The following is a 16605-nucleotide window of genomic DNA, read 5'->3' as shown; positions in this document are numbered from 1 at the left end:
CAGATAATGTCACAGAAAGAATAGAAAATCCACTTACAACTACTCTTCAGGCTTTTTTCCTGATATGTCAAACCAATGATATTGCAAGAACATTGGTTTACCCACAAGTTGCTTCATATTATGTGTGGATAAATAAGAAATAAATATAAAATAAAAAATAACTTTGCTGGCCATATTAGGTACTGTTGTAAAAACTATAAAGGAACTTACAGACAAATTATATCTAGGCATCGAAAACATCAAAGATGAATCAATGGACTGGTTATGTGAGAGGGCTATTATATTAACATCAAAAAATGATACAGCAGGAGACTTAAACGAAATATTATTGGATTCTTTCAAAGCAAAAAATATGGAATATAGATCAGTGAATTCAGTATTGGAAGTAGATGATGCAATTAATTATCCAGTTGAATTTCTCAATTCACTCAACCCTCCTAGATTTCCAGTACATTTATTAATATTAAAAATTGGTTGTTCTATAATGCTTCTCAGAAATCTTAGTCCACCAAAATGTTGCAATAGGACACGTCTACGGAATATTGGTCTAAAAAAAAATTTGATTGAAGCTATTATTATGACCGAATCTGCAAAAGGTGAATCAGTTCTTATTCTTCGCATACCAATGATACCATCAGATTATCTTTTCCAATTCAAGAGAATGCAGTCTCCTGTAAAAGTATATTTTGCCATGATAATAAACAAATCACAGGGGCAAACCTTGAAATTTGCAGATATAAGAGAAGATTGTTTTTCACATGGCCAATTGTATGTGACATGATCCAGAGTCAGTACGCCCGCGAGTTTAGTTATTTTGGCACCAACAGGAATTACAGCTAATGTAGTTTATAGAGAAATATTATATTAACGAAAAAAATCAGTTTGATAAACAATTAATATAATAATATGACATATTTTTTTTAAACAATCTTATTTAAATTTAATTTAACAAGACAATATTCAACCTTACTAGATGACAACAATTAATAAACCCGGCAACGACGGGTAATTCAGCTATATAGTAATATAATATTGTAGTTTGAGCTAAATTTGGTCGCTAAACATATCGATATCTCACGACAAGCAAAAGTAGATAGTCTGCAGTAGTAAGTAAAATTATAAATCGCTAGTGAATAATATAAATTTAATTATGTATTAACCACTATATTTTTTTTTTAAATTAACGTTTTGTCGAAACCGCCTGTATCGCCTTAAAATCATTACGCTTAACGCTTAAATCGAAATTGATGTCTCTGTTTAAGGCAAAAGCGTTGATTTTAAAATAAACAGATAAGCCGTAATACTGCAGTTTGGGATATTTGGCCACCACACACCTATGAAATACGAATCCCGCATCGCCATTAAAGTATACACCCTTCAAACGGACCCACACACCCACCAACTCTACGATAGCGCAATCATTATGACGGTGTAATAGGGTACTACCACCAGTGTGTTCAAAGTAATAACTTAACCACTAGTTTTTCGTCATGAATGGCAATTAATCCGTTTATTTTAATAATTTATCGTTTTGAGTTTAGGTACGCAGTTCAAATTGCCTAATTTAATATAAAAATATTTATTTTTTAGAGATTGATTATAATATTGTAGAAGTATTTATACGATAGACAATCGTTAATTCCTATATAATATGTAAATGGTTTTCATTGGAGATTTAATTAAATTGTATAAAACGTATAATACTAAGATTAATTAAATACATTTTCTCATCAAAATATTATGGTTGGTTTGAAATTTTGTTGATGTTGGTTTTTTTTCCAATTTTCTTATAATATAGTTATCAGTTGATGGTCGATGGACATACTTCTGGTTGAGTATTTAATCAAGGATTTATTAAACATAAGATGTTTAGTATTTATGTGTGTATAATATGTATCTATTGAGATTGATGCAGATTTTTGGTAAACATTATATTATAGTTAGAATTTAATTAAAGTTATTTGGATTTTATGTACGAAAATCACCTACATTTTAGAAATAATGTCAGATTTAGTTATTTATAACTTACCATATAATAGTGTAGGTTTAGTATATCTATACAAATTTAAATATAATTTGTACATTTGTTTAAATTATACTGAAATTGTGTACCTATACATGATTGGTATTGTTATTAAATTTACATAATAAAAAAATTAATATGGCAATTTGTTACTTTTTATGCTAATATTTTGTAGAAATAATTTTATTTTTTTGAATCATGGGATTATTCACGAGAATACTCGTAAATATTAACTATTGTAGCATTTGTAGCAGGTACTCGTTTATAATACTAATTCTCTATTTGGTTAGTATGGGTCGAAAATATTATTGAAACACAAATTTCCTTTAGGAGCTTTAATAATATATTTAAAAATGCGAAAAATAGTTATTTCGTTTTGTTTTTACATTTTAATCATGTTTAAATTATTCATATAATATATTATCATTTTATATCGCAATTATTTGTATTTCTTGCTAGATTATTGCTAATTGTTTTGGAGTATTAAAAATGCTATTTTATTTTATATGAATGTCTAAATAATGTTTTTGACTCTCTGCGAACTGATAATTAATACATCAAATTATGCTGTTCGACTAAATTATTTGTCGTATCACAACTTATTAATATTATATTTTAAATGCATATAACTACAGTATAGGTATTCACATTATTTTATGACGGTAAGATACCTAGTTAAATATGTTCCTCGAAACTTAACCATTGCTTATGCATACACACGCGATCTGTATGTTTTTTACATCTCATAATGTATTTTATATTATTTATAACTTGCATGGCGAGAAAATAGTGAAATTGAAGTTTAAATTTAAATGTTCCTTCAAAGTAAATTAATGAAATTCAATTTCGGATTCTTAGTAAATTTGTCAACATAATTCTTATTTGAGTACTATAGGGTATAGTTACATTTATAAGTGGATATTTAATATAAATAAAGTCCAAAGATAAGATTCTAGAGACACGAATTTATAATTGAATTAAAACTGTTTTGACAAGATAATGCAATGAAACGTCATAATAATATATAAATTGAGATTATTTAGGTTACAATATTTTATTAAAAAAAATTATTTATGTTTAACGATATATTACTTGAACACGCAATTAAACACGACGAAAATGTAAAAACAATGTGTTAACAACGATACTTAATCGTTCCCGAACACACATTTACCTGCATCTCGTATTTCCAACATTTTCACAGAGTAGGTACCTACATGTTTTTACGTGTAGCCACAACCAATTTAACGATCATTATGTAAACTTGCTCGCACTCTTCTCAGTCGTACCTATATATATACGTAAGATACATATTTACTTGTTTGATGTTTACGCGCCGCAGCGTGTTGTGCGACGATTTTCTGTGTGTACGTAAAATATTATTTCCCGACCAGTTATTATAATATTATATTAAAGAAATTGTTTCACCAACCGTGTGAAGTCTTCTGTTTATTTATTTATTAGGCCTCTCCGCCGGCCGTAGCATATTATATACAGGTAGTAGTCGATCAAAAGTTTTGATTGAATTAATTCTACTTTTAACGGCATCCGTCCGTTGGCGTGCATTGGAATATAAATTAATTTTACCATGGTTTTGAGTGTACGCAGAAGGATTTGATTACTGTTTGCAGAGCTATCGAAATAGCGAGTGGCTGAAATACGCGCCACGATTCCCCGGGCGCAAAGGGTACAGACGAACGTGATTTCGACACAAAGCCCTGCAAAATGTAGTTCCACCTATAACCAGTAGACGCACATTCCTGATTGATACCGTTATATCGTTATTGGTCAATTTACATAAAACGCTACGCCGCTTCTCAAACTGCTGTATATATATATTATAATTTATAATATTATATTATACTATATGGGCTCGGTCACCCCGAAAATCGAAGTGTCCACCGCAAACCTTTTCGAATTGTATTAAAAATTCACATGCGCTGAGAGATTTAGGCCAACCGGCATGATAAAACGTTGTGACTTTTCACTTTTGTCTTGTTGATAAAAAAAATCTCAAGGTATAGAAATGGGTTCGCGTATATTATTGGATCCACGGCAGATAGATGGTGTAAAATATTGCCTAATAGCGTCAAAAGTTTTGTGGTTATAGGTAAAGGTATTTATTATGGTGTTGTATCATATTTTTTTAAGAACAGCGTCGACTCTCCTTAAGTGTGCTAGACGGAGATTGAACTCGATACAGTAATTCAGTCAATCTTATTTAAAAAACAATAAAAAGTCGAAGTGAATGAAAATAGCCTCTGACATCAGAGCTGCGTACACTCTGTATATTCCGACAAAATGTTCGATTCGGCCATCTATAGTGAAAACTATAAGAGCTCAAATAAATAATTGAAAGATTTTTTTTTAATAATCGTGCAAAAAAGTTACGCAGAAAAAAAAGTTTTAAACTATACCAATAATACGTTTTATATTAAACGCTATATTAGCTATAACCTATATAATTAATAAACGACAAAACAAATTAAAGTTAATTTTTCATAGATACCGTAAATTTAACATTTTAAAAGGTCCATAATTATGCAACGGTCATAAGTTTAAGCATTTTTTAACGTTAATGAGATTCAAAATAATATGAGAAATGATGGTTTTAAAAGTGTTATTATGTGATTAATTGAATAACTTAGGCATCAAAGTTTTGGCACAATGCAAGAATACCATCAATTTGCTAACGTATTATTATACACAATTCAACACAATAAGTGTTGTTTTATACATTTTTTTCTTCATACTATAGTATAAGTTAATTATGATTTTTGTATTTTTCATATTTAGATTTAATATAACGCATATTTAACACGCTACCGTTTCGTGTCGGTTAACAATTTGTCATTTTAATTCATTTCATTTATGCGCGTACATCCGAAATACGGATAGGTAATTATTATTATTTAAGCTCAAAAACCTGGAGTTTTCAAAAATAATAAGTGTTATTGAAATTTCTAACGAATGATAACTATAGTGCAAAGTGAATTCGAATTAGCTCAAAGTGTTTTCGTCACCATTATATATTTATATTATTATAATAATGTTGCCCAGTAAAATTAATAATAGCTAACTATAGTGTTAGTGACATTTTGAATCGCTAAATATAGCGGAATACGTCCCAAAAAAGATCAAGTCGATGATGGCACTGTGATTTTTTGAAAAATAATGCTGGATGTCAAAGTTAAATATAATTAAAACAAAATATTTAATACGCTCTCGGCGTAAAATGCCCGACGCGCCGACGGCACCCAAATTCTTTTCTTCGTAAATATGTTGTCATAATAATCTCTGATATCTCACTTTGTGTTCATATTATTATATTAGTATAATATTTTATTGGCATTGTGTATAAAGTTAAATAGATAATAATTTATGCGTTGGAGATAAAATGTTAAATAAAAATAGGTTTTGAAATTCTTCATAATTATACTATCAATAATTAAAAATACGTCGATTCAAAAATAATATTTTAATACAATATTGTTTGCAGCATAAAAGATGATTTTTTTTCGCTTTCACTGTTGTAAAACGTATTCCAATTATATACAGTTTTAAATGTAAATTTCATAAAATTGTAATTAATGGTTGTCATGCGTTTTTAAAATATGCTTATCAGCTGAATCTATTAGCAATGTAAACTACTTTTTTAACTACGTTATGTAATAAGGTAAAAAAATAAATAAAAATAAGCGATAAGGACTATTAATAAAATATTTATAAATATGTAAAAAAAAAAAATGCGCATTACATATTATAATAAATCTATATGTAGTTAAATACATACATAAATTAAATGTAACTTAAGTGAATATAAACACTATTTTCCTGTGTTATATTATGAAATGTAATGACATAACACTGTATTAATTTGCAAATGTAAAACGATCTTTGTTCATTGTGCTTTAATCAACAGTTAGACAGTTTAGCACAGATTATATAAAATATATAATATAAATATACCTATAATATAATATATAATATAAATATATAATCTGTGGTTATAGAGTAACGATCGTTAAAGAAAAAAATTATACAATATTAATCATAATTTATTGAAAATTTCTTTAAGCTTTTTAATTCTTATCTAAATTGTCTATATGTATATTTAGGTATCTGTATTTATATTTGTGAAATTGAACTATGATTAGTTATATCATTTAAGAAAAGTTTTTTGTGAAATATTTTAAATAGTTATTTAGTCTGAAACAGTTTTATTGAAAACATAATATTATAATATGACGTATATGATACTGATACATTTTGTATAGAAAATATTTTTAAGAATATTGTATTTTTTCTTTGTTCATAACAATAAAATCTATTCATTTTTATCAATAATAATATTACATCATACATTAACCTTTATAAGGTTTTACTTTATACACTATAAAGTCTTTAAACATTAAACTATATTTATAACTAATAAGTACAAACATATATAATATTTTGATGTGATTAAATTATTTATTTAAATTAAAAAAAAAAAAACAAATATTTGTAACAGTACATCATTCACTAAAACAGTCTTTATTAGGACTACACAATATCAACCAATCAGAACACGCCATACAAGAAATCACAATAGTCAGAGCTATTTTACAAAATATAAGTTTCTTCAACTACGCTAACAACTTTACAAATACTGCCATGGATAGGGAAGATCAGGACTAATATAATGAGACCCTCCCCATGACTTTAACCGAAAAACCCAGTTAACAGCACACAAATCCGTACCGACGGGAAACACAAACATCACGGCGGCACACACGATAGTTTACTAGTCGGTACGGCGCACGGGTTATATACCGGTCGTTTTCCGACCATAGTCACCTTTCTTCTTCAATCAACATAATTTCTTCTGTCGGAACATATTGTCAGCCAGTACGAAGAAAAGAAGAGAAGAAGGAACACCGAAGTGACACGACGACCAGCCCAAGTCCGAAGAAACGTCGGCGAGAATCCCGAACGAGCATTTCCCGTGCGGACCGTGAGCAACCCTTTACGGGAAACGTCTCACCCTTTCCGTACGAATCGACGCCACAGTCAACGGGCCAGATAAGATCATCAGACGGTCCACGTTCCTCATACGAACTACAGGCAACGCAATACAAGGTTGTTCTCCCAATTCACCAACGGCCGCTTTTGAGAGCTTGCCTTCCCGGGTCAGATCCACGATAGCAGTCGCTTCATAGCTAGACACTAACCGTGGTCGGCCCCATACCCTGATTGTATGTTGCATGTATTATATGACCCTAACCTGTGGATAGGACAGAGCTTTCCAGCTCGTCGTGACAATTCGTCGTATCCGGCAGCCCGCTCTCAAGCCTGGCTGCCGCGTTAGCGAATCGGTCCCGTATCCTGTATAGAATATTATAAATATTTATGTGAAAATAAACAGAGAAAGTGATATCATTAACCAGAGTGTTGTCATTCACTTTCAACGAAACAGGCCAGAAGGCTACTGTTTCATATTCTATATTAATTTCATACTATTTATTTTTGAAATCAGAATCATTGTATTGTATGAACGATAATTAATGTATAGAAAACATTTTAAATTAAGAAATCCGGATATTCATAATCATAATTATTATGCAAGACAACTGATAAAGTGATCATCATGGTTAAACTATTATTCTTATAATATTGTATTAGGGTATTTTATTAATTTACTAGACCTCCCTCATATCATTCATCTTTCAGTTTTAATCTTTAAGCTTTAAATTGATTATTTCGATGATATATTTTTTAATTCTCTAGAATCTAAATCGTTTAAGTCCGGCACTCGTCGACTGGTTGTGAAAATGTTAAGCTCTAAGACTGTACCCAATACGGTCATGGAATTTGAAAACTTGGTTGCGCGGTGAGTGACAAATTAAGAACTTTTATAATTTTATCATGGAAAAATATATTAAGTGCTAAGCATTTTTTTTTTTTTTAATGCCACATCTTTTGACTATCACTGAGGAAACATTTGCATAATAATTGCTTCACTCGTTTAAGCAAATATAATATAAATAAAATTCGTTAAGTACCATCGCACGTTATTTTAGGGTTTCTGCTAATTCGGATGTTAAGTTCCTATGGTTGGATTAAAATTATTAGACTGCCGAAATTTTAATTTTGTTATAAAATTAGAGCTTACTGATATATACAGTCGATACGGAGTCTTGGCATCCATCATTGCCCGTCAGACTACAGGATTAGTGTAATATACATTTTAAAGCAATGGCCAACGATAAATAATTGTATAAAATAACGATTTGACAAATTGGTCTGTTATTTACCATTTATGTTATACATTATGGAGGAACAAAATTATTTATAAGTGTACATTTTCTACTTTTGTTTAGCTTAATACGTATATTGTATACATTATATATTTTGTATGTGTATTATTACGTAGTATATATACATTATACCATTTTGTGAGCAATATTTATGTGACCATAAAAATGGACTTATTAGCATTACAGTTTGTACGTATTGATTTATTATTTATAAAATTACGATATAAAATGCATTATTGATAGTAAAAGGTTTGTGGTATTGACATTTTTATTACAAATAAAATATGAAATGATATGTATGATATTTCGAATAGGAATTGCCTTAAAATATAAAACAGAAACGATTACAGTCAAATTGAATGGCTAAGAATTTGACCTAGCTGTTATCGTAAAAACCTACTTGAACCTTGTCAAATGCGTAACTCAATAATCCTTACCTTGTTATACGTGAATACACTAAAAAAAGTTTGAACTAGTTTCGATTTCGAATATGTTTTGTTAGAGATTTCCAAACGTTTATTGGTAAAAATGTCCGTGTTAAACGATAAAAAAGAAAAATAATATTAACATCGTTCCTTCATTCTAGTGTTCTTGAAAATGCTACTATAAAAAAATCGACGAAAACATTATCAATGTTTACTTGATATTAAAAAAAATGGTATGACGTGTACTTCTTTCTCACGTATCAGCTAAAAAATATTATATTATGTATGTTATGTATAATATTATTTAGTCAGCAGTGATTGGAAGCTTTACTCGTATTGCAGTGCTATAGGAGGTCGTGGCTATAAATTCTCGCATGCAGCTTGATTGGCCATATGGCCAATTGGTCATATGGCCAAAAACACACACATTTCATGTTCAAATATATAGTTATAATTCAGTTATAGTAAATTATAGTTCAAAATACTGACTTGAATACGGGAAAATTATGAAATGTTTTCGGTTGCATATAAAGAAATCAGGGGAAGAGGCTACTCAAAGGTTTAACTCCCTTCGATAATTTCCAAAGTATCCACAAAGGATTTTAATTTTTTTTTCTAGTTTTATTATTTTTTTCATATCTATTTTAAATAATTGAATGTATATTTAATTATATTTTATATTTCTTATTTTTTTGGATGACCGACTCTTTTCATCCTAGAAATAAAAACATTTCACTAAATAACTTTAACATACTATACTAAATAATACGAACGGCTTGATACCTACTTATTCAATAGGAATATACATAATATAAAGGGAGCACATTTGTGAGCTACTGTTATAACAATAATTATAATAATATTTATTGAAAATTGTACTAAAATATTCGAAACATTCATACAGTAGGTGCGAGGCGGTGTATAACTATGACTTATGAGAATTTATTTTCGTATTTAAGTATGATAAAATCCTCCCTCCTTTCTAAAATTTGAATATATCTTCGCTTACCCATGTGTAACATACACGGATGACGGATATAAAATATTATTTGTATTCATAAATTTATTAGAACCTATATCGTTATCAGCTTAATGACCTATAATAAAACATAAATAATGTACATGTTTTATATACATGTGTTGGGTATATAATATATATAAATATATCATATATAACAATATTATAGGTACTATAGTTTAGTTAAACACGAATTTATCGCAATGAAGTGCTCGAGACTAGCGCACGAGTATTCATATAGGCACCTACGTGTTTATTTATAACATATATAATAATATATTTATATATATATATATAAATAACATTATATATGTTATATGTATTATTAGTGTTCAGACGAGTACTTTGTATGTGCGTCTGTAAACATGCGTAACATTGGTGTGCAGTATACCGTGAACACGCCTCGTGGAGATGATTTCCCGAAGAAAATATGTGTGTGTATGAGTTCGTCGTTTATATTTGCGCATATAGTTACCACGGAGAAAATGTGTGTCACCGTGTGTTGGGTTCGGATAAAATGAAGGCACCGTACAGCTTGTACAACTTTACTGTTGTATGCGTCGGATGATTTTCTTCAACGGTGAACATTTCGACACATCTGGAAAAGAGTAGGTATATTATTAACGTTTGAAAACATATTGTTTTTAAATGTTATGAACTCTTAAGTCATCACAATATTACCGTTTTCGAATGAGAAAAATATAAATAATTATTAACTTTTAATTATTAATTACATCTACCTAATTAACTGCTTATTTAAAATTCAATTTATATACTTAAAATTCACAAATATACTTCTTGTGAATTTGAAATAAATAAAAATAATGAAAATTTAATTGTTTTATAAGTTTTGGTTTTCAATGACTTAAAATAATGTAAAACAAATATTCTTAAAAATGTTTGCACTTTTCGAAAAAACGAGCGTTTACCTTAAAACAACCACCTCTTAAGATATAAATATATAAGTTCGAACCTGTGCAGCCATCAAAAACTCAAGAAAACATCATTTTTATCCATATTTTAAAGAGAAAACAAAAAATAGTTACCATTGAGAACCGTTTTTCATCCGTTTATTTGGTGAAAACATTTGATTCATGACCAACCCATTCTATCGTGCCCGCATTATCCAAAGAATATTTGACAAGTTCGTATGTCTGTATTCGCTGATGACGCTATAGACAACGCAATAAGGTATTGATTTTTAGGAGTTGGGAAAATTAGTAGGTAGGTAATTACTCAGAGACCCACGTGGGACTTTTCACCCTCTCTTCTACACGCCAGTTTTATAATATGACTATGAGTAAGTTAAAATTATATCTATATATTGTTTGCGTTGATTTAAGTAGTATTGTTTTACGATCATTTGCAGCTCCCGGATTCACGTCACCGGAAACACGTGTGCTACGTCGATAACCTCATCGACTTGGAATGGTCGACTGTAAACATGCACTATGATCGTCCAAACGAGTCAGCTGTCGATATTAATATAGTACATATTAATATCTCGTAGTACTGCCAAACATATTATACGACGTGTTGATGTGAGATTTTAACCGTTATTGTCAGTGCCCCTTCCGAACGTGTTCAGACAAGAGGACGAAGAATAATAGTTCAAATAGTTGTAATAAAAATATTTATTCGTGTAAAATTATTTACATAATATATAACTGATGAATATATTATGTAATTTATCAAAAAACTTATGAAATTGCTTGTATACTTGTAAATTGTTTTAATCATTTTTATTTTAATGTTTTATTATAATAAGGATATTGTTATTAGCTTAATATTTGAAATAAAAATTAGAAACAATTGTATTATACATAGTTAGTAAACTACATTAATTGTCAGCTGCAGTTTTTGTTACATTTCATTTACCATATAATATAATGTACACGCAATAAAACGGAGAGGGAAACACAAAACACATCAAAAATGTTATATATATATTACCAAAGTCGACAAAAATCATTAATTATTTCTTCAATTATTACGCATTTATAATCCGTGTGCTGGAAAAAGCACTAAGCCTGACGTTTTACTCCTGGTCCAAATTATATGTTGTATTACAATAATTGTCGGATTTTCAAACTTCTCGTTAATTATTTACATCACGTATTATGTAATATGTATAATGTATATTATGATTCTGCCTGTCAACACGCAGTATAGGTACACGTTACTCAGTTAATAAAATAATTAAAAAATCGTAACGTAATTAGAGCAACTAATTGCAAAAGTCGTGTTTTACGATAGATTGTAAAAATTTGAGAATATAAAAATATCATCATTTTTTGTTGATAGTATAGATTTAATATAGATATTTATGTGTGTGCCCAATTTCTACCGTATAAAACCATTGAAAATAGTACTGCTATAGCAGTAGTGAGTTTTAATAAACGAATATTGAACTACTGCAACAGCAGTAGTGATATACGTACATCAAATTTAAAAATTACTGCTATAGCAGTACTGTCCATCAATGTGTTAATATTATTAATGAATTGATTTACTAAGCGGTATATTATAATAGGTATCATCGTTCACATAAAATATAATATTACGATGTATCTATCTTAATATTATCATGATCATATTGTGTTAGTTTTTGATACGATATTATTTAATAACTCGTAGGTTAGTTAGTACATGTTTAAATAATATTATGTTATTTTATCAATATTTTCCGAGGCTTGAGGGATTAACATAAAAAGAGGAGTATTCATTATGGTAGTCAATTGTTTCAGATTTGAAAATTGTTGATTTTATTTATTATTTATGTTTTTAATTATAATTTGTAGCCAATTTTATCGAAAGTTTGAAGTAAAAATTTAAAATCATATAAAGCTTATAAAAATAAGACCATATTGATGGTTTCCATTTAAGAGGTGTCGATATAATTATTGGCTCAAAGCGTTTTCGGTATGAGTTTTTTTTTTTTTAATGTTCAACTATACAATTTTAATCCATATAATTATAAATTATATTTCATTTGTACCATTAAATAAATGTTATTAATAATTTTCATCTAATTTTAGTAATTTTAAAAGAATTTGTATGTATTTTGTTATAATTTTGTTGAAACTTTAAATGTTACTGTATCTTTTCTAAACTAATAATTTCTATGTAATCAAAAACAAAAAAAAAAACACAGATTTATAATACATGTTTTGCTGGCCACAAAACGGCGTTTTTTCAAAACAGTAAGAATTAATAATTTTTTTTTTTAGTATATAAATGTAGATATATTTTTGGACTTAGAATAAAAAAATAAGTACGCAAGAAATTCATCGTAACCTATATTTTGAACGTGGGACAATTCGAGGATCGCCTGTTCGAAGAATCCGTAAATGAAAAACTAAAAGGAAAATTATTGTTATTTACATAGATAGACGGTATAGGAACTCGGTTGTCGGCATACTACAGATTGCTGTGTCAATATAATATCATTAGTACCACCTTCCATTTGACCGATTTTGAAATTTATTTTTATATGAACAAGAGTATTCTTTTAATACATAAATAATATGTCTAGATCAATTTAGTGTTGAAGAAATTTCGAGCTAGTGTAACATTATGAGCCTTAACACTTGCTCACAATCTATTAATGACACCAAAATCAATTTCAAATTATATAAATTATGTAATATGATATTTATTATATTCAAGTGTAAAAAGTTCTTGGACAATATATTTTAGGTTATTATAAACAACACAAAAAAATGATGATTATCGAACTCACCTATACGTAAGAATAATTCTTGTTAGGTACTCAATTTAATTTATTTATTTATAAAATAATAATATATTGCTGTAATGTATATAACTTATAACTTATATATAATAATATCTCTTTTAAGTTAAACCTGAGTTATGGATTTTATGAGAGTAAATTTAAATTTAAAAAACAATCAATAAGAATTTTACTATATCATATTATATGGAAAACTGGAATATTTTATTAATTAATAACTATAATCATGTTTTTCAGTGTCGTAAAATTATTAAAACCATAAGCTATCACCATAAAGTAAGTAAGTAACCATAAGTAATTATTACCATAAACAAATGAAAAACTATATAATATTTAAACTATGTAACTCAAAACTGTGTAGCTCATTAAATGCTTAAGTCGTTCATGGTGTGTTTAATATATTGTATTATTCCATATTATACTTCAAAGTTTAACGTTGACACACAAAATGACATACATAGTAATATATTTTATTCGTATTCAAATCGTTCGTTTCCGTTTTTGGAAATAAACTCCTGACAACCGCACAACTCCATTATATCGACATTTCGCGCAAATATTTTTTCAATGATTTTTATATTTTGCATTGTCTACGCAGATGTATAAAAACAATAACCGACCGTAACTCATCACTTTGAAGTTAAATAACGTGGCCGGTCTTTTTTATTCAATTCAAATTTTAGCGAGTAAAAAGTGAAAAAAAACATATAAAACGAATGCCACAATATTATTATGTCATAACGATCGAGCGATAAAACGGATATAAATAATACAATATAATAATATTAAAATAATAATAATAATAATATTAAAAGTAATGATGTTCGTGTTTCGTTTTAGACATACGGACTGGGCCGGACCCTTGAAACAATTACTGGAAAACGTATACGCAAACCTGTGCGTACACCTACCTCGGTATATACCTATATTATATTATTACCGTATTATGAATATACACCGTTGTCCCAGGTGCGAGTGATTGTTTCAGCCTTTCACGGCTATTGTCACCAGCCCACACGTCAGCGTGTAAACGTATATAAACGTTTGTCAATTTTATATTTTTCATTTTGTATTTGAAGCGCTCGTTATTTTTCATAACATTTTTGTTTTTTTTTTTTTTAAATAGTTTTTGTAATGTTTATTATAATATTATCAATTGCAGTGTACCTACTTGTGCTATTATAATATAACTGTATGATTTTGATTGAGAAACAAGTTAGGTAAGCTCACACAAATTTCCTATTTCTAAATGTATTATAATGCAACACAACGCCTTATAATTCCATATAAAATGTATGTACAGTAATATCTCGGACAATAAATTAATACCTATTAATATACACAATCAAAACATACTTCTTGGTAACTAACTGGCGGACCACGAAGGGACAGATACAACGGATAATAGAGATAAAATAAAGTGTTCTGAACTTATATTTAAAAAACCTAAAACTATGTAAGTATTTATCATTTATTTTAATCATAATATTATTAATTATTTTTTTGAATTTGTAAGCGTTTGTTTTTACGAGTGCAGTTGATGGTATTCACCTAGTTATATTATAACGTTTCACCTATCATGTATTTATGTTCAAAATATTCAAAGCTTGAAAAACGTGCAGAACGCTATTGGCACGATATGAATACACCGAAAATACTTATAGTATTTTGTGAGTGGGTAGTGGGTATGTTTCTGAAAAACAAACCACGCAATGTGCTCGCACATGGTATAGACACGAAATTTAATTAATTAAATCGCAACTTTGGGAGATATTAATACTTTATGATGCGATATAAGGTATGATATTATATAATTTCAATGAGAAAGTTGTTTATTACTACATTTAATGTGGTTTCAGTTGATTCTATCTATCGATCAAAATGCAAGGCAAAAATTTGATAAAATATATCGCATTATTAGCTTATAGCGAAATTATAGGATACCAGACGAGAGGTTGGCGACGGCTGCGGTGAAAATGAGGTAGATAATATTATATATATCGGTCCAATAATAATATGATGATCATTGAAGTATCTGTGGCCTACAGTACGGAGGAAAAAAATAAAACTCTATTTTGCATAAGATTTTTAAAAAAAATCAGAAAAATTTCTTTTTTATATCAACGACGGCTGCGATTCTCGATATAATCATCATCGCTCTACAGTATAGTTAAATAATATGTGGTTAAGCCGTTGTGTGTGTATAATACGCGGGTTGTACAGTCGTGGACGTAATACGAAAATACAGATGTGTGGTGGTCGGTGAGGAGTAGCGATTACAAAACCGTTTCACGTTCGACACGTCGTCGTTTAACCCGGAGAAGTGTCGGCGGCGGCTGGAAAGGCTTGAGGCACCCGAAAGGTACCCACATCACGAACGAACGACATTCAATCAAAAACGGTTAGAAGAAAAGAAATAAAAAAAAAATTGTCGAGAAAAATAGATGTTGGTGGTCCGCATGGCATATTTTCCCGCGAACTTATTGTTGGTGATTCATTTATATATGGACGAAACGTGTATATATGTGTGTGGGTGTGTAAGATTGTGTGATATATATCATACACGTTTTATACTATATATATATACATTTATGTTTACGAAAAAGAACTAATAATATCGATACAAATACGCTTGTAAACCGATTTGGCTTTTCAATTTTTCGGACCGCGTACGAAAACGTTTAGTTATTTATTATTGATATTGTTATTTTTTCGAAAGTCCAATAAAGTATCAAAAAAGGAAAGAAAACACTATCTGTTTCGGATATATATTATATGAAATAATTTAGATAGTTCTTTAATCTTTATATTTTCATTATTATAGTATAGTATTAAATACACTATTGTATTTATACATATAGACGTTTTAAATTTGCCAAAATTATTTTTGTTAAATACTATCTGACCCTGCATGGATATTATTGAAAATATTATTCATATAAATACAATAATTTCCAATTGAATTTTAGGAAATAAACAATTTTTTTACCATTGTTTACTTTGTGCATAAATTATAAGCCTCCAAATTATATACATAATATTATGATGTGTGAATATTTAAAACATTTATTGTCCCAAAAAATTAC

General features: G+C 28.8%; 1 protein-coding gene across 1 annotated transcript; it reads left to right on the top strand.

Moving 5' to 3' along the window:
• Window positions 1–352: 352 nt before the first annotated feature.
• On the top strand, window positions 353–781 carry LOC149055145 (uncharacterized). The gene has a single exon (XM_089229517.1). The coding sequence runs from the start codon at window positions 353–355 to the stop codon at window positions 779–781; it is 429 nt and encodes a 142-aa protein (XP_089085643.1).
• Window positions 782–16605: the final 15824 nt, after the last annotated feature.

Source organism: Diuraphis noxia, unplaced genomic scaffold (genome assembly GCF_037042655.1).
Source record: "Diuraphis noxia isolate RWA-SAM2 unplaced genomic scaffold, SU_Dnox_SAM2 contig0005, whole genome shotgun sequence".
In the NCBI taxonomy this organism is placed as follows: domain Eukaryota; kingdom Metazoa; phylum Arthropoda; class Insecta; order Hemiptera; family Aphididae; genus Diuraphis; species Diuraphis noxia.
This window is presented reverse-complemented; position numbering and strand designations above follow the sequence as displayed.

Excerpts from the sequence above, each read along its gene's own strand:
- LOC149055145 (XM_089229517.1), top strand. The coding sequence starts at position 353 with ATGGAATATAGATCAGTGAATTCAGTATTGGAAGTAGATGATGCAATT.